This window comes from Drosophila obscura, unplaced genomic scaffold (genome assembly GCF_018151105.1).
Source record: "Drosophila obscura isolate BZ-5 IFL unplaced genomic scaffold, ASM1815110v1 contig_1, whole genome shotgun sequence".
Classification (NCBI taxonomy): Eukaryota; Metazoa; Arthropoda; class Insecta; order Diptera; family Drosophilidae; genus Drosophila; species Drosophila obscura.
Window position 1 is genome coordinate 8,746,594 of NW_024542679.1, and position 19,702 is coordinate 8,766,295.

General features: G+C 45.4%; 2 protein-coding genes across 3 annotated transcripts; both read right to left on the bottom strand.

Annotated features, from left to right (window-relative positions):
* Positions 1-138: 138 nt before the first annotated feature.
* On the bottom strand, positions 139-5,713 carry LOC111070460. Its single transcript, XM_041594123.1, has 3 exons — positions 5,508-5,713; positions 1,848-2,434; positions 139-1,053 (listed from the first exon to the last, which is right to left on the bottom strand). Exons 2-3 carry the CDS (start codon positions 2,280-2,282, stop codon positions 694-696), a joined length of 795 nt encoding a protein of 264 aa, XP_041450057.1. The 5' UTR covers positions 2,283-2,434; positions 5,508-5,713; the 3' UTR covers positions 139-693.
* A 1,952-nt stretch (positions 5,714-7,665) lies between these two features.
* LOC111070533 (opsin, ultraviolet-sensitive) lies at positions 7,666-18,371 on the bottom strand. 2 transcript variants are annotated; one of them, XM_022361143.2, is made up of 3 exons: positions 17,927-18,371; positions 9,336-9,859; positions 7,666-9,222 (listed from the first exon to the last, which is right to left on the bottom strand). In XM_022361143.2, exons 2-3 carry the CDS (start codon positions 9,572-9,574, stop codon positions 8,028-8,030), a joined length of 1,434 nt encoding a protein of 477 aa, XP_022216835.1. In that variant the 5' UTR covers positions 9,575-9,859; positions 17,927-18,371; the 3' UTR covers positions 7,666-8,027. The 2 variants fall into 2 exon arrangements, with proteins under 2 accessions (XP_022216835.1, XP_041449847.1); XM_041593913.1 differs by having other exon boundaries at positions 17,708-18,371.
* Positions 18,372-19,702: the final 1,331 nt, after the last annotated feature.

Below are 19,702 nucleotides of genomic sequence, written 5' to 3' on the forward strand. Positions count from 1 at the left end.
ATAACATCGGGTGGGGGTGGGTGGGGGTTGGTTTATCCACATCCATAATCCATCGTTGTTCTTATTGGTATAACCAATGGCACTACACACTAGGTCTCTCTACGCACAAGTGGTACGCTCTCTTTTGTTCGCATGTTCGTTGTATCTAGAGGGGGAAGGCTACACCTACACCTACGCCTACGCCTACACCGAAACTCGGTTCTAGGATCTCTATACTATTTATTGTATGTATGTATACCTAGTTCAACTATGGGATTATGTCTCAACGCAACATCAACATCGGTCAACATTGTTTCTAAATGGAAGATTACAGTTTTCTGTATTGATTATGTACCTTGATTAGTTTGGTGATTATGCTTATCGATATGCTTCAACACTGCTTCAAAAAAAAAACGACACCAACAAAAAAAATCACGACAGAAAAAAAACTATCACAAATGTTAAATGAAAATACAAAATTCTACAGGAATAGGGACGTGTTTGGCGCCCTGCACTTACTGCCAAGTGCTGCATATTGTCCTGTCCAATGCACCTCGTTCCGTGTCCCGTCTCCCGTGTCCATCAGTTCTGCCTCTAGTTGTGGACATTGCCACTGGCCAGCATTCGATATCGGTTCAGCAGCTGCACCGCTGCATCCTGCACGGGCTCGATCTTGCCATGCGTCTCCTCGTAGGCGTCCAGCAGGATTCGCTCTCACAAAACCGTGCAGAGGACGAACAGCAGTGACACGAGGCAGAACATGGCCACGATGTCGCGATGCAGCTTCCGATCCCGATAGAACGGCCGTGTGGAGTAGCTCTCCCGTCGCGTTTGGCGGAGCAGCCACACGGGCACGAACAGCTGCAGCAGATCGGGCACCATGAATCCAATGTCCCGAACTATCTGGTGTGCATAGCCCTCGCCCCGCACCACATTCAGGAAGAACTGATCGAAGCTGCTGGCGAGTATGTGCAGCAGGGCGATGCCGACAATGCAGAAGACCTTCTTCGGTGTGACGACATTCGTGGTGCTGGCCAGGTGCATCACCAGCACCGTTGAGAACAGTTCGGTGATCTGTAAAAGTCAAGCAGCAGGCATTTATGCATTAGATTAATTCTGTAGATTTTTAAATATTCTGTGAATCGGCAGTTAAAGTTCCTGGAATTTATAGTATATATCTCCAAAGGTCAGGTCGAAGGCGGTGTACCGTGAATATATGAATGCATATTTAACGTACAATTGCACGTACATATATATGGTATGCAAACACAGATGGAAACGAAATGGGGGCTACTTCAATACTTCAAAACTTTGATGCTTCGAACTACGGAATATAGTTTGTTTAATTGCTATGGCACCAGAAATCGGTAAATTTGAGAAAATGCAATCTCGCAGTCACAGATTAACGATGCTAGCGGAACACATTTCCATTATTATTTTCTAGGTCAACCCACTCATTTTTCAGCCGCCGCTTGAGCGCAGGGAATCGTGAATTGCTCATTAGCGGTGGGCAAACTTTTGAGTTTATACTTTTACGGGGATAGATTTGTGCTTGAAACTTATTAACTTGCAGTTGCAGGGCCTCTATTTTGCATTGCCAGTGCTATCTTCTGCCACGTGGTCGCCCACCAGCGACAAGTGCAGCAAAAGTGCTGAGTGCTGATGGGGATTGGGGTGGGGGGGGCGCGGATATTGTCCAAGTTTAGAGCGTTCGCAATCGAACGAACTTTGCCAATAAATTATGGATGGCCGGCGCTGCGGAACTTAGCTTAGACCTAGGGCTAGGGCTAGGGCACGGGCACATACTCGTTTGACAACACATGCCGTTGTGTTGCCGGGATATTTGAGTTTGAAAGTTGTGTGCTTACCGTGAAGAAGAGCTGGTGGTTCCACTGGTTGTAGTAGTCGTCGTTGTAGTAGTTGATGTACGCCCACCAGGCGTAGTAGTGCGAGAAGATGGACAGCAGGAAGAGCAGCAGCATCGAGTAGCGGACGCGGCTCTGCAGGATCAGGGCGATGAGCCGCTTAATGCACTCGTACAGGGCAATCACTGCGAAGACGGTCAGTATCCACATCTTGAAGCTGTTCGGAGTGGCATTGAAGTACATGTGCTTGTAGGCGGCCACCCCCGACTCGTAGGGGCCCTTGAACACGGTGTCCCAGCAGGAGCATGTGCAGAAGTGCCTGTCCACGTACCGGGCGTAGTTCTCCCAGAAGTACCAAAGAATGGCAATGTGTGCCGGCGGTATCAGGGCAGGTGCCAGTGAGCCGCAGGCGGTGGGTAGCCAAGTGATGTCCAACATGCTGCTAATACTGTTACGCGTAATATGTTCCTTACAAAATGATATGTTCTTGGATAGCTTCGCTATTTGGTTGCGTTGCCCTCTGTTGGTCCTCTGCTCTGCTCCTCTGCTATTGCGCTACTTTCTGAGTTCAGTCATCATCCTGCTTGTGCCTGAAGGAAACAAATTAAGTTCGCATATTCACGTCATCTCTTTTAGGGACTCATATATGTGTACCCATGCCCATGTGTTCTTGTTACTAATACTGCAAATAATTGTTAGACATAAACACCGAATCCAGGCGGTAAGAACAGTGGGGTACACAAGAAGGGTTCAGTCTAAATTACTGCCAGGCAGAAGAGCTAAAGATCAGCTGATCATGAATCAGGGCAGAAATATTATTACTCCACAGAAATTCTAGTCTTCCCAATTGTACCTCAACTACAGGTAAACATTTATGTGAATTGTCTACAAGGCATATTACCAGGGAATTTTTACGTTATTCGGTGGCTCCCAAGATGTTATCCAAACATGCATTTATTAGGCACCATTTATCCATCATTCAGTTATTACCCAATTGAGGCATTTTCTGGGCCACTGATTTGGGCGCGGCGATTGGTGTTCGGCAGTCTATAAATATTTCAATTGGTTTTTTGGGCCAATGTGCTATTTCGGGTTTTGCATAGTTATGAAAATAAACAAAATGGAAAAAAGGGAACGAAAAAATGCATTTAGCTGTGTGCAGCACATTCGAGGGTTTTTTTTATTTTTTTATTATTATTGAAATGAAGCCAGAGAAGGCATTTCTCACGGTGGAATGGAATGCAAATTCGTCATTCGCGTGTGTACTCCGCATCTGCAACTGCAGCGGCAACTGCAGGCTGAGTGACCGAGTGAATGTCATCCACGGCGTGTATGCCCAATTTGTGTGCCCAAAAATGATGCAATTATAAATTCATATACAGTCCGATGGTATCGGGGCATAGGCACTGTGGAAGTGGCGCAGGCAGAGGCAGAGGCGGAGTACACGCACGGTGAATTGCATTCCAAGCAAGACAACCAGCAGCCTTCTGCTCCTCCTCCTCCTCCTCCTGCTCCTGGCACTGCTGCCAAAAAGCACACAGCGAGCGGAGGCTGCCATCGAGGCTGCCTCTGAATGAATGCTATATACTGAGAATAAAACTGAGAATGGGAATGGGACTCGGACACGGACGGGGCGCAACAAATGCAGTTGGGCATACAATGGGTGGTACCAAAGGATTTGTATGATTTATATGAAGCAATCGTTTGACACTCTTGCATCTTCAACGTGCGATGCAAACAGCTGGTCAAACTAGATATACCCTGTCAAAGGATAAAAAAAACGAGAGTAAAATTGTAGTTCGAGTGGTGTGCGGCTGTTGCCCAAATTAATTAATACATCGCCTCTGAGATGGGAAGCTGCCAGCAGGGGGAAAACTATTCCGAACTGTTTTCATTGCTGCTGCTGCTGCTGCCGAGTAAAACAAAAGCAAACCCAAACGAATTGACGTCACGCGGGGAAGGAAGTCAGGAAGATGCAGGCAAGCATTGGCCACTCGTATCGGAAACTTATCTGAGCAGAAAAGTGAAAACGTTGTAGCATGCGGTATGAATTTTAAATTGCGAATACTCGTAGTTGGCTCACTCGCCGAATGGAATGGAATGTTTCATTCATAAGGGTCTGGCACATGCCCAATGTTGTGTGAATGCGTCCCACAAAATATGTGAAAGAACAACTGAATGTTCTCCTTGGGGAGGGAGACTTTGAGTTTGTCAACGTTACTCATGCGGAAAGGAGCGACCTTCATCAGCATATAAAAAGGTTCCAGGTTTCAGCTTCCTCTGTCCTCTGTCGTTTCGAATCAATCTTTTTCTAGTAATGAATAAGTTGACGGTTATGTTATTGTTCCACTGTCATCCCATAACGAGTTTTCCTAACGGATATTCACCTTAGTGTATTAAAAGTGTATTAAATCCCACTGCTTGTGGCACACTTTGAACACTCCGAGGATGGTTATCCCCCGTTTAAATGAGGTGGGGGGAGGGTTGTACGAATTCACGGATTAACAATTCCTTCAAAGGCTGTGTGCAAACAACACCTCAAGCAGTGTCGGTGCCAGCAACTGGATCTGGGTGCCAGACTGAGCGACGGTGCAACCGTCGACAGTTGTCACTTGAGGTGCATGCCATGGCATGGCATGGCATTGTGTTCCGTCGCGCAGGCAACGGCAACGGGCAACCCGTCGTATGAGTAATTTGAGTGTGCCGACTGGAGAATGAATGAGGGAATGGAATGGGAATCCCAGCCGCCGCCAGGCTAGTCTATGCACTCCTCGAGTGCCGTTCTTTGCATGCTCATTTGTGTCCCTTTCAATTGTCATTCGGGCCCTGTTGTCTGCCTTCGCTGTTCGCCGCAGTATGCCAGACACTTTGTCCCACAGAGGCAGACAGAGAGAGAGTCCTTAGAAGTGCTTGCCAGGGGAAGTACGGAATGTGCTGTGCCCCAAAGTTGAGAATAAATTTAAGGCTCGCGACCCTAATAGACTTGGCAATCGCAGGTGATAAACGAGTGGGCGATGAGCATTAAATGTCGAATGCTAACTGTCAAATGGCATAGACCTGCGTGTCTCTCGTGACTCTGTGGATACATAAACATTCACATATGGGGCACTTGTGCTTCGACGAGTGTGCATGTCTGGGGCTGGGGCAGGGGCACCCTGTAAACGATGTGGGCGGCTGGCTGTGCACTGAGATAAATCGCAGGCAATAATATTGCCTAGATGGGCGTTTGTTTAGTCAATATTTGTCTGGGCATCGACGGGGCACGCTACACAATACCCGAGCTGTAGCACCGGCACACACATGCAATCGAGTGGAGTACACAGTGTAGTACGCTGAATGTTGCAGCAGTTGCTCCGTCATGGCTGTATGCTGTATGCCCACAAATTGGCCCTAGGGCCGGCAGCAGGGAAAAAAAAGAACGGTGGAAAATCGAAATACAATTAGGCAAAACGCGTGGGCACGACACCCGTACTTGGCTGTGTGTACGGGTATATAAAACGATCCGAGACGGAGCATAAGCGCGCGAGTTGGGAGTCGTTTGGGATAGGGATTGGGGTTGGCTTTCCTTGCGATGCGTTGCGATGCGATGCTGGTAATCACTCACACTCTTCCCCTTATTCCGCCCGGCTTTTCACTTATCCTCTCTCACTCTCACTCACTCACTCACTCACACTCGGGGTCTGGCACTACCACAGCCTTTGCCCCTGTAGCCGGCAATCACTTTTCTCGATATGTGTAAAATAAATACAAGTTTCTGTTTAAACAAATTCCGTTTTGGGTGTGGATGTGAAATCTCTGTTGGAACAACAACCGCGGGGCTGGCTGGTCGGGAAAAAGACGACTGAAATTATTGTTATGCTGCGTGTGGATTTTGCTTTTGCTCTGTGTTCACAGCCGGCGCCGGCGTCGTGTCTGGCCCCCGTGTTTCCCCACCAGCCGAAATACTGGGCCGAAGCTCTCAGCTGTTGGAGCTGGCCCTAAGGACGGTTGCTATTCACCTGGCGTCCACTGTGGCTGTAGCGAACGCTCTCTCTCTCCTCCATTCGTTCTTTCGTTCTTTCTCTCTGTTACAGCGTTTGTCACAAGCTACATTAAATGGAGGGTAAGGCAGGGCGTCTCTACAGCAGCTAGGCGTAGTTCGGTGACTGCGAACCTGCATGTGGCGACTGGCAGAAGGCCTTACCTTCCTACCTGATTATATCTTGGTGCGGGAGCTCGCTCTTGTGAGTTTGCGCTCTTCAAAAAAATACTGGGAAATGCAGGCGGCTTCATATAAAGTATACGCCCCGTGGCGGATGCTGCTGCTGCTGGGCATGTGGCATATTGCATTATCAGCCGAAATCAAAAGGCAGTGGACTCATGTGGATTTACTTACTTACTGCTGGGAGCACACACACGCACAATATTGGGTTCAGTGTGTTCGTTTCTTATACTCACAAATATTTTCCTTTCCATGTCCGTGCACCTGTTGGATGACCTCCCGCTGGGCGAGGCGGTGCTTGTGGCCCTTGCATGTATGTTTATTTAGTTAAAACATTTTGCACACATTTATTGAAAGTTCTTTGGTTCAACATTACCATACATACAAAACAGGTTTATTAAACAATTACGGAATTAAACTAATTTGGATACAAGCGCTTGCACACACAAAAACTGCTGTCAGAGTGCATTTTAAATATGCTAATTAAATTGTTTTCCCCTTGCTCTCGCTCACTCTCTCCCGCCCTTCCACGTTGGCGGCGTACTCTCTGCAATTCTTTTTTTGAGGACCATTACAACCAACATTACAGTACGAGTTACGTTGCTGGACCCGTGCCCATTGTTAGCCACCATTACGAAGGAAACAGTACATAGGTTTTTACCGCAACAATGGCTTAAATTTGTATTCTCGTAATTAAAATGCTTGGCGACTTATTCATCTTCTGTTCCGACATTGTTCTCCGGCCCATTGTGGTACATGCCTGTGTACATACCTATACCTATGCATATATATATATACATTTAATTACATACAAAAATGATACACAAATAGGAGGAAGTAGTACGTACGTTTATGGGGTATAAATTCGATATATGTATAGTTTGCTTACATTCAATTTTCAAACATCGTGACAGGTACAAGTACTCGTTGACTTTATCAAAGTCGTTCGCTTATTTAGGTAGAGTGGCTACGATATACATACATATGTATCCTACTATATCTATAAGGTACCACAGGGCCACTGGGCCCGGGCAGGAGTAGACATCAAGACATAAAAGCAATTCAATTAATTTACTTGCCCAAATTGAAAATGTATCTGTGATTGGCTTCCTTTGAATAATTGAATGATGTCCTAATGCACAACTAAGCTGCCAACACAATGCAATAGTTGAAATAGTTCGCAATCAGGCTGATTGTAGTGGCCTGCAAACAGGCAAACAATCGGAAAATCCTTTTAAAATCATCTGCCCTCTCGCTGACCCTACCCTCGTCGAATTGTCCCTTAGTTACTAACGTTCGTCCGGCCTACGCAATTATCTGGATTTAATGTATGACTTTACCAGAAATTATGTGTCGTATGCCCATTGCATTAGCCCACAGACCACAGCCACTGCCCCTACCCTCAGCCCCCTGCGACTCCCACTCGAGCCGCTCTTTGTACTAATGTTGCCGCTGCTTATGCCTACCACTTATAGTAATTCCCTAGACCTACATACTTAATTACCAGTTCCAATCGCACATGCTGCACTTCGACTATTGTACTCGGATTCCCTCAAAACATTCCGTAAGCTCATTAAATACGAGTGAGTATGTTTGCTATCACTTTCTTCAGTTGCTGCTGCTGCTGATATCGTTATGGCTTCTCCGCCTTGAGCAGGAAGGATTTCATAACGCACAGCACAACACAATGGCCAAGAGTTCCATTGCCATTTCCATTTCCATTTCCGTTTCGTTTTTTGTTTCGCTTTCATTATGGGGCGAGCCAACGCGGTTGTGGTTGTCCCTCGATGGCATGGCATGGCATGGCGCATCCATTGCCGTGACCGAACAAAGCAGATGGCTCTCCTTTATGGCAAAGAGATTCACATGCCGCATTCGATACGGGTGGGTCCCTAGAGTGTGTGTGTTTGTGTGTGTTTTTGTGTCCAAATGACTTTGGATTCCGCGGATTCGATGCTTAAAAGATTCCCTTTGGTCTCCCTTTAGAACTTGCTCTGCTCCATGCCGCTGTACGAGTTGTTCATCTCCACAGCCACAACGACACTCTCCTCGTTCTCCTCCGTCTCCTCGGGCACCATCATCAGGTTGTTGTTCATCTGATATGCCTCCACGCGGTGTTCCGCGTCGGCGGTTGGACGCAACCGTCGGTTGAACGACGACCGGGAGCGGGTCATGTACGAGGATCGCGTGGTGGAGACCCGCCTCAGTACGCCCCGTCCAAAGAAGAGCATGCGCACCTCGACACGGAATCGGGGATGCGTGGCGGCATACAGGTACGGATCGACGCAGGCGGCCGTCTTGCAGAAGAGTGCCGGGATCATGGAGCCCAGGGGCGTGATGTGCCGCTCCTGGCCGAACACACCCATCATGGCGACGACAGCGTAGGGGGACCAGGCCAGGAACCACAGTCCTATGATGGCGGCCACAATGAACGCCAGCTTCTTCTCCGTCTTGGCCTTGTCCTTGTTCGACTGGATGCGGCTCGCCGTGAACACCACCTTGAGGATGTAGAAGTAGGAGTAGACGATGGTGGTCAGCGGCACGCAGTATGCGGCCACGAAGAACAGCGCCATGAAGATGCGCGCCGGGGTCTCCTTGTTCAGATAATCGAAGCTGCAGGTGGTCAGAAAGCCCTCGGGCACGTAAACGGACAGCCCAATATCCAGGGCGGGCATCACCGCAAACAGGAAGCTGTACGACCAGATGAGGAAGATGATCAGGTAGGAGCGAAGTCGCGAGCAGCGGCGCAGTGGCTGCAGCGGATGCACCACCACGTTGTACCGATCCAGGGCGATGGCTGTGAGGGTACCGATGGCACAGGTGCCACTGAGGCCGCCCACAAATCCGTAGATGCGACAGGCTGCATCGCCCAGCGCCGGCCCCTCCTTGATGTTGTTGTAGATGGCAATGGGACACTTGACGAGCATCAGAAAGTCGCAAATGGCCAGATTCATCACCAGAATGTTGGCCGGTGTCCGAAGCGATTTGCGGTTCGCAAACATGAAGATGACAAATGCGTTCCCCACACATCCCACCACCGAGATGAGGCAGTAGAGGGCGGCCATGAGGTAGAAGGTACTCTGCTTCGGCGGCTCGAATTGCAGCCAGAACGGGTTCACTTTGGCAATGTAGCTCAGATCGTACTTATCGCGATAGTGTATATAGCCGGGATACGAACTGCAAGTAATCCAAGGATGTTTCCGGGAAGAAAGATTATTTCAGATATATTTAATGCACAAATTAACCGCAGTGCATATGAATGGGTTGTGGAAGCTGTCGCTTGTAGTTACCTCAGTACTGTGGATACGTTGTCAGTCACCTCGTGCTTGTCTGGGACCTTTCCCACAGTTTCCGCTGAGGAGGCTGTGGATGCCGTCGCTGCTGCAGCCGAGCTGGTGGTGGCGCTGGGGCTGGCGCTGCTGTTGGCCAGCATCTCGGAGAGGGAGAGGGCACTGGTGAGCCAGAGGCTGCTGCCAGCTGCCTCCGTTGTCAGCGTGGGCAGGGCTGACATGAGGGCCTCCATGTCCATGGCGTGCGGTTTACCTTTTGCCAAACTTACGGGTTTCGTCCAAATTCAAACTGCAGCCCGGACGTGCAGGGCAGGGCTGCGTGTGCCCGATGTGCCTCGGAGGTGAGCACCGCTACGGACGCTGGGATTGCGCTTATTTACTTGTCGGCTGGCTCTCCAATTACCGCATTTGGCAATGCTGGCCCGTGTTGCAGCTCCCCGGCTGTCCTCATTGGTTGTGCATCATGGCGGATGCGGCGGTCACGAAGCATTTTCTCGGTTGTCTTGGGTCTGCTTCAATTAGCTCTGAAATAGAACAGATAAAAGCGTAGTTTATCTTAATCGATGCTCTTCGTTTGATTGGTCTTCCGCTTTCCTGTGGGATGGTCATGCTTTAGTAGCCATTTCAGCCTCAATTTAATCACATTTAAAAGACTTTCAGACTTGCATTCAGCTCTGCCTTTGTCTTAAAAAGTTAAACCTTTTGAGACAAATAAAATTGGATACTCCCTGATCGGATTATCTTAATTCTTGTGACTTAACAAGTTAACGGAAATCACGTGAACTGTCTGGAAGGTTTTTTTTTTTTTGTAATAAAAAGGAATGAATTGGACCATCCATACGGCCAAAGGGAAGAAACTATGGCCATTACGAGCACATCCGAAATTGAAGCCGTAAACTACGCACAGAGTTAAAGAAAATGTAATCAAGATGTCAACACAAAATGCAAAAAAAGAAAAAAAAAAAAAAAGCCTTATCCAAGTTCCTACTAATGATTCCTTTCACCTGCACGCCTCTCTGTGCTCAACGATGCCCGGGCACAAAGATCCAATATTGCTTACCCAAACTTAACTTCAACTTTTGTCGGTCAATCAGGGCGAGCGCAGCAGGTGGGCCCGGGCCCTCGATGAGAAAGTTTTCAAGACCAGCGTGAAACCAATAACATTGAGCTGGTGCCGATAGAGAGAGAGAGAGTCTTAAAGAATTCCAAACTCAAATGCCTTCTCAATTCCTCCCTTTAATTGACACATTTCATTATTTTAAGAGTAAATTCAATGAGAGTAAATCATGCCCGAATAAGTGTGCTACGCAGTGAATTTAAATTTAGTTTTTCCTGCTGCGGATAGTTTATTATTTCACCACCAAACACTTGAAATATGCCATAATTATTTGGCACATGCGCAGCGTTTAACAGAGGCAGGTCTGAACGCGTTCATGTTTTGGCAACAACTGAGCCCACGACACGGAGACTGCTGCCATTTATGTGTCTGCTCGTTGGGTCTCTCAAAGGGTGTCCAGACCTAGGCATAATTAAGATGAATCCGTAATCAATTAACACTTTCATGCAACCCAAATACAGCGGTTCACCTGGTTGAGGAGTGTCCAGAGTGTCCAGAGTGTCCGGCAGACTGGCAGGCACCAACCTGATGATTACTGATTATATAAATCCTACGAAGCCTTGTTAATTAAGGCAACTTAATTGCTTATTAAATAACTGAAAGCCGGTCACGTGAGCCCAGCAGGCCCCATGAAATTGTGGTTTTTGCCGCAAGTGCTCTTCAACTCAAACTCAAACATGAACTTCTCTGAGTCAACCCCTCCTTCGCGGGGGTTCAGCCGGAACTAGAATCATAGCTGAGCAGAGCAGAGCCATAGGCGAAGGCGAAGACGAAGACGAAGGCGGAGTCAGAGCACTTGGCAGCCGCAGGCGAGGCCAAAGACAAATTCCGTGAACAAAAGTTTTCCCTGAAGCAGCAGCGGGAAAAGAACAACTTCAGTTTTCAGCGTTCAGTCAACAGAGCAGAGAAACTGCACAACGAGTACAACAACTACAAGTGAGCCATGTCGCAGGCCCTTCCGCTCCAGCGTCTCCTTATTATGCGAGCACGAGTATTATTATATTTACAACTCTTGACGGCTCTGCCTTTTGTGGAAGATCTCGCTGCAAAATAGTTCCGTTCCGCTTTTATAAACGGCGAGGTATTGGTCTGAATGCGGCTGTGGCTGTGGCTGGTAGCTGTTGTTGTTGGTCCTTTATGCCATTTAATTGGCACTAATTGGCCAATTGAAATTTGTCATAGCTCTTGCTCGCTGCGCGCACAAAGGACACTAGATTTTGGTTTTTGCTCTCAAAACTTTCGGCCTTTGTTCTCGCTCGATGCGAAATAAATTTTGGCGCAAATCGAAGCGAGCCATTTTCGCCCATTTGTTGAAATTCTGTGGCAAATAGCAAAAGCAATTGCAACGGCAACGTCAACGGCAATTAATCATTCATAAAGGATACGGAACTCAAATGCCTTCCCATTTGCCACAAATGTTGTAATATTTGTTGGCTGCCGGTGTCTCGAAGCATGCGGCAATCAAGCAGCTTAGGTCGGCTGTCAGTTAATTTGAGCTGTGCACCGGCTGCTCCTGCATGCTCGTTAAATGTGCCATGTGCCATCTGCCGTTGTCACTTTTCGAGAAATTCCCCCAAACAAGAATTGAACGCCAATTAAACAATTACACACAATTACACCCGACACGATGTTTTCTTAATGAACCAAACTTTTTCTGATATGTTTGGAGCTTTTGTTTGTAGAGTTTTTTTTAAAGAATTTTTAAAATGATTTCATTTGAACAGTTGCACGTGTTTGGTCTTGTCAATTGGGTGTAACTTGTTGAAGTAAGATCTGAACGAAATTACACATTGATTTGATTTAAAGAAAAAACACTTTAATGCCTGGATTCTCGCCTTGACAGACAAAAATAGACGTTGACTGACTGACTGCCGTGCGCATTTTGGAGCTGTCATGAGCAGATTAATCGAATTGTGGAACAACAATCGCTCCGGCCAGTTGCTGAAACGTGATTGATGCTGCTTCAGACCCAGACGCTTCTGCCTCATCCTCCTCTTCAAAGGATGTGAAACTTCCGCAAGCTCTTCAAAGCAACAGAATTATGTGAGCAACCAGCCCTGTTAGGCATCATCCAGTCTAACTAGGGAGACCATTAGCAACAGCGTTTTTTTTTTGTCATTCTTTTGTGGACAACTGGCGTGACTTGTTAGTGCACGTTTGACATTCATTCGATTAGTGTCGTGTCGGGCAGAATCGGGTCGAGTCCTTTCAAAGTATCTCCCCTGCCCTCGCCATGGACCAGACCCTTACAAATGCAAGAGTTATCTTTCGCCTGTGCTAGGCTCGGTGGGGCCATTGGTGTGGGCAGAGGTGTCCGGGGGACTCTTTTATGTGGCCATTACTGGTGCCTCAATTGAATCTGTACATTTGGCTGGAACACTAGGATTTGGCTGGCGAATGCAAATGCATTTTATCCTTTACTTTTCCGGTACAATTTCATCTGCACTCACAATTTAATTACTAGTGGAAATGGTTTGAAATGTTCCCGTTCCCTTAATATCATCTGCCGGAGAATTGTGGCCTGTGGATGGGCGGATGGGCGGATGGGTGGGGAAACAATTATCCGGCCACTTGCAGACACGCAAATCGCTGAGAGCTGTCGGAAAAGAGCAAGCAACAATAATTTATTTAAATTAAATTTCAATTTCTTCTGTTGGCAGTGGTGGCTCCTCCTCCTTTCGCGTAGCTCCTTCGGCTGATGTTACCGCCAGAGCAAACAGCTGCCATGACAATTGCTTCGCGGAAAATGGTCGGCGGGGAACGGTTTGAGGGGTTGCCAGGATAAAAAGCATTTAGAGGTTGCTGGGAGCCCCATAATGCAAAATGCAGATGAGTGGGAATCACTTTACTAAATTGTGCCGAGTGCTGCATAGACATCATTATTACACTTTGTGCGAGCTTACAGCTTGGGCATGGCCATTTTCCAGCTCTAATTATTTTAAATACAGTGCGATACTCGTATACATATATAAGCTTGAATTGCTATTAAAAGTAAGCCATACTGTCATCAATAATCTTTTGAAACCGTTCGACTGAGAGGACCGCTGCGCTTACTTTGATTAGTTTTCATAATAATACAAGTAACTCAATTATAGCACATGGATTGCTTGCATTGAATGGCTAATAATAGCCATTTTCCCAGTACAGATAGTTCATATATGTACGTACATACATATGTACACAGGGATACATAACCATATGGATTTGTGCTTTTCCTAATCGCATTATCTTAAATCAAGTATAATATGGTTGGGTGGGAGAGTAAGGAGGTGTGCAATAAATGCGCACTAGTCAGCATATTTTTTTATTTTTTTGATAGCTTTAACTTTGTATTGCCCACGCAGAAAACCTTTTTCTTTATTGTTCAATTGGTAAAATTAATTTTTTCAATTATATTTTTTTAGTCATTAAAATGTATTTTTTTAATTATATTTTTTTAGACATTAAAAAGTGGTCGAAATATTAGAATACATGAAATCAATATATATATAAATATTTGTGTTGAATAGTGTAATCATTATTGGAATCGAGGGGATGCGCCAATCAATGTTGTTAATGAGGAAAGGTGGACCAGACTACGAACCAGCGAAGGGTCCTGTTTCCCCCTGTTTTCGATTTTTCGCTTTTAATAAAAGTCTAATTTATTCGTGTCCCCACTGTAAACGTTTTACATAAACTTGGCAAGAGACAAGTTATGCATAAATACGTGTGTAAGGAAAAATTTACGTGTCTTTGAAGAACGGTTTTAGTGGGACAAAGTTCGAGCATTGGATTAAAGTCCTGAGTGCTCTTGGTCCAACTATTCTTGGCCATAACCACCGCCATGGCTTACAGATAGATTGATTTTAACACGTACACAGGTCCTGCTGAAATTCTTTAGTTCTTTATTTGAATAGTTTTATCTGTAATACGAGTAATGGTTATTTTTTTCCTTTGTTAAATAGAGCAAATTCTTAAACACTACGTGAAAATAACTAACAGTTCAACTAACAATTTAGGGCTCTCAAAAGCATACAAAAATGATCAAAGCCTAAAGCAAAAACTTCAATAAAAATGTCACAGTAAAAATCTGCATTCTATTCTAAAAACAAACGCGGAAATAAATTCAATTAATAACCAAAGAGCGAAAAGCGAATTTCGACAAAGGGATGCTTTTATACGAATACCTTTGGATGTACACCTTCATACAGAAATATATATATACATATGTACATATAAATGGCGTCATAAGTGTACAAGTGAGTTGTACACGAGTATGTTTTGCCCATCAAAACCAGCAATCTCATATGAATGGATATATTGACAAGCAACTATTTCTCCCAGAAAAAAAAAGGATGCTCCAGTAGCAGCAAAGGCATGGCATTGGATTTTCACTGTTAATGTGCTTAGAATATTTGCTATTAATTTTAAAATAAATAATTAATAATGTTACTACATGTTTCGGTAAATAAAGACAGGTTGGCCAAGCCCTTATCAAATTCAACCGACTGCATCACTCGTTTGGCACACGGCTTGCGAAACCATTAATCGAGATTCTGTCTCTGCCGTGGATGCAACATCCAGACAAATTCGCTTGGAAAACACCATGATTAACGATAGTTTACGGGCTTTAGTTTCGTCACGTGCCGTTGGATTTGTTCGCTCTGTTGGTTGCCATCGGGGAACAGCCCAACACGAATTTTGTTATTCCATATTAAAAAATTTGCACAAGCCAACGAAGCAGCATCATATGAACGTGTTATGTAGGATGTATCTGCTGCAGGAACAGGCATCGCAACCATTATTGCACTTTAAATAATCATGTCGCGTTTGGGGTCAGCTTTAAAGGGGGGCTCACTGCCATTCGTTTATTCACCCCCACCCCCACTCCCACTCCCCGACGTACGACGCTGTCACATATCTGTGGAACGGACTCGGCTGGAATGGCATGCATATGCTCCACTTATTTTTCATATGCAGCATCAGAATGCTGCTTTGATCCGATGAACCCTTATTTGGCAAAGAGTTCTTAAACAAGAAAATATTCAACATTTTGGTATCCTTTGGTATTTACACAGGAACCAAAAAGGATTCGCTAGTATGGATACCTTTGACCCTTCGGATACGAGGTATATGTTCGTCGTAGAAAAATTCTGTACAGATGTTTTTTTTTTTTTGGTGTGTGATTTTTTGCTTCTCGACGTGAGCTCATGACCCCCATGGATGTATTGATTTATGCTCGCGCCAGTTTTCATTTCACAGTTTTCACTTGTGTACATAGGTTCGCAGCTTATTGCAGTCCTCATCGTCACTTACCACCTTCTCCACTCACCCATGCCTGCCACATGCCCCGTATAAATGTTCCAAATGAAATGCTTGCCGCCCAAGGCTGCCACTGAAAGTTCTATGCCGCCATCATCAACAGGCACTTAAAGGCCTAAATGTAGTTTTGATGGATGCGGGTGCTGGTGCTGGTGATGGCTCTGCTGCTGCTGAGGCTGTTGGACACAGAGATACTGCTGCTGCTGTAACCGAGAACTTTGTCGCATTAGAGCATGTCAAGTATTCATATTTGCTTGGATTTAAGGCACGACAGCTTTAAGATACGAGCTGCGCTGTGACCCGCCAGAAGTGCACTCGCCGTTGCATGTGAGAGGGTGCACAGGATGGACGTGGAACTGATACGGACACCCTGCATCACTCCGGGCAGCCCGAAGAGGTTTCTCCGAGGCCAGCTGCTCAAGGAGCACCACCACAGGCCGGGCCGGAGACTCTCTTCATGGGGGCTTATAAGTCAGACGATGCGAGATGCCACGACTTGTTAGCTTGGCAAATGTCACAAAGACCGGCGGCCACTCAGGTGTGTCTGACAAACAACGAAGACAATTTCAACCGATATGGGAACGGGGTTGAAACACGGACAAAGACAGTTGGGATGGAGCCCAGCACAGGCACTGGCACAGCAGCTTGTTGACTTATTCTTGTGATATTTCAGCTTCAGTGTCCAGCGGGATATGTCTTTGAAATCCGCTTAGTCGCCGGGGCGATGGTCAAGTGTGCCTCGGACATGGGACTGTTTTTTCCTGGCCAATAAGCAAACAAGCTTAAGCGCTTTTCTCAATTGTCCATTAAGACGCTCTTTACCGTGTTTTCACGAACGAAGGGCAGCCGTAATCTGCTTACAACAGAATGATGCCCATTAAACAACTTAAAACTTAATTTTTAAGGTGTCTTGAATAAAATTTTCGCTCATCGAAAATTGCTATGTAAATGGGTTGAGTTCGAAACGCAGTTTACTTATTCATCATAAATGTGACAAGCGTTCAGTGAAAAAGCTCTAAAAATGCCGGCGGACAGAATGTTGGCAAGTAAATAAAGTTCAGCAGAAAAACTTAAGTCAACACAACTACACTGGCGAAAACTGAAACTTAGTTTACATTTACGACACGTACATGAAATTCCGTCAATCTGATATGCAATGCTTGCAAATGCAATATCCAACAAACAATTTTTATTTGTTAACAGAGGAATATAACGATGTGTGTGCGTGCCCACACATATAGTGGAAATACTAGCTTACCATGAGACAAGTCCAACATAGTTATTGGCACTATTTCACTATTATTCGCTGGGAAAAAAAAAATAACGCTGGCTCACAACCCTACGTATATTTTGAGCTTACCCCTAAAACGAATGGTAATTCTATTAGAGGTTTTATCTGAGGTTTCGTTGATGAAAATAAGGAGATTAAAATAGTTGAATTTTGTATCCAGATGCCTCGGAAATTAACAAAACTTTCCAAAATAGTTAGGGGGTGCATTCAACTTAATTTATATCAGTATTACGAGGATATTAAAACCAAAATGGAAGTTTCTGGAATTAAACTCGGCTCAAAATAGATTGCCGTACCTGCACTTGATAATTTTATATGTAAGTACATTTTCCCATTTTTTAACAAATCCCCTATAACTGGGAATTCCAATATTAACCTTGAGTGCAAAACAGGAAGCTTAAAGGCTCACAATAAACATGATATTCCGATAATATATGTGTACATATGTAGGTACATATACCTGGAAACCATTAAAATGGATGGTTTTCTGATGAAATTCATCTGGTAAACAAGAGAAAAGTGCATTATCTGTTTAAAATGATTTATTCATCGATTTAATCATAGTATTTTGAATGTCATCACACTCTTTTTGGTAAGTGTATTTATTGGTTTGATGTGAAGCGGATGTGTGCTCAAATCAATCAAATCAGTGACCCTGCTCACCTTTTGGATTTATTGTGCAGTCTTTTCGTGTCGCCAGAGTATATTGAATTTATTTACTTTAGCTGCTGTTTTATTTGGATTACCAAAGCAGCGGAATTGTAACTTTTCCAGAACTTAAATGTTATCTCTGATTGCAAAATTGTCATTTCAATTGCCACTTGCTGACGAAAAAAGAAAAGTTCCTTAACAATTTATCATCGGGCAGACCCAAAACTTTACCAACTGCGATTGTGGAGTGGCGCCAATGGGACGCGAAACTTTGCTGCGATTTCAACTGTTTATTCAGTAAAATTATGCTGAATTGTGAATTTTTTAAGGAGCTTAAGCCGTTTGTTTGATGGCTTCGTAAGCCGCTGTGAGCTGCTTATACAGCACATTAACTTGTTGACACGCGGCGTATACGCGATTTTTAATTAAGTCAGAGTCAGAGACGCGCACACGGAGATCCACCGAAAAGACCATCTCGTCCGACTCCCAAAGGACTTGCACCAATCCGGCACTGTGTGACTGAACGCTCGCGTACGACTGAGCCACAGGATCCGGCAGCTGGCGTTTTTATCAATGAAAATTGTTGCTTGTCGAGGGCAGTCGCATCCTCCGCCGTGCAGCCAGTTGGTAGCTGCAAAGCACCGAGCACAGAGAGAGAGAGAGTGTGGCAACAGAGAGAGAGAGAGAGAGCGAGATATGCCAAGCGCTCTTTGCGAGTGCTCTCCGCTCTTAGAGCAATCCAAGCACCCACAAGCCTAAAACTTGGCTTGCTGTTGGCGACGAAGAATGCCCCGATTTGGTCAGCGAAGCAAGCACTTGTGATGCTCTAATGTCTGACATGGCATGGCAGCGTTGCATGGACCATTGATACAAAGCTGTGTGTTTATGGGTGATTATAGCCGCGCCATGCCTGTGGGCTTTTTGGGGGGTGCTAGGAGTCGCGGCTGTGGCGCGCGTGCCATGGGCAACCGCAACCCCTTCCGTGCAATTGAAAGTACTTGACTGTGCCTGTGTTCATGCCGAGGTCGCAGTGCCGATAATGGAGTGATATCTGATGCACATTTATACCGATATGATACGCGCTAATGCATAAACTCCCGGGCGTGCTGGTTGGTTTTGGAGACCGCGACAACAAATAGTTCGAGCTACGACGACAAACTGCCAACCTTTTCTGGTCGAGGCACTCTCCTGAACCACTTTCAGCCGTAAATTGAGCAAAAGCAAGCCGCAGCTCGTCGGCAGTTGCACTTTAATTAAAAATAAATACGAATAAAAGCCGCCCCTGTCCCATGGCAAATGCCAACGAGTCTTATTAGAATGATTATTGATGTGGATGTTGAACAGACGATGGGATTATTGCTAGGAGCTTTGTTCAGAGCTGTGTCTCTCTCTCTCCCTCTCACTGAACCATCGAATCGGCCGACTATGATGTCGATTACTCATCACATACCTCTATACCCGTATCTATGTACATGCATACATATATATGTATGTATATCTATCCGCAATCACGGTTGTTCCTAATGCTCCGGGCAACTCTTTGCGCTGCGACTTTTTACATTTCCGACAAATTACTAATTTTTGTGCATTTATTTTGTTGCCTAGTGGTTTTGGTTTTGGTTTGGTTTGGTTAAATCTGAGCAAAGCAAAGGCTTTGTAATCAGTGGGGAAATAAAAGCAGAAAGAAAAAAGCAAAAAGAAAAAGTTCCGCATTTAACATACATTTTACCCCCATTACCAGCAGACATTCGTCTTCCCGGGGTTAGATATTAAAAGTTCTACTTTGTGGCACCGAATTATAAAACATTTACGCACTCACCGCAGGCTGCCGTCTGTAAATATGTATATGCATATACATATATATATATTTTGTTACCAGCTATGAACTCAAAGCTAGAAAAAAGCACTTACTCTCTCGGTATCCGACTCTTCGTGGTGCCTCATCCCCTCGTCAAGCCCCAAACAAAGTAATTAGAGACATGCTCAAAAATAAGAATACAAAAAGAG

What these genes read in the sequence shown, in the direction of transcription:
- LOC111070460 (XM_041594123.1), bottom strand. Translation starts at nt 2,282, where the DNA reads ATGTTGGACATCACTTGGCTACCCACCGCCTGCGGCTCACTGGCACCT. An exon ending in ACCACCAGCTCTTCTTCACG is followed by an intron (nt 1,054 to 1,847) that starts GTAAGCACACAA and finishes TGACTTTTACAG; the next exon opens with ATCACCGAACTGTTCTCAAC.
- LOC111070533 (XM_022361143.2), bottom strand. Translation starts at nt 9,574, where the DNA reads ATGGACATGGAGGCCCTCATGTCAGCCCTGCCCACGCTGACAACGGAG. An exon ending in AACGTATCCACAGTACTGAG is followed by an intron (nt 9,223 to 9,335) that starts GTAACTACAAGC and finishes GATTACTTGCAG; the next exon opens with TTCGTATCCCGGCTATATAC.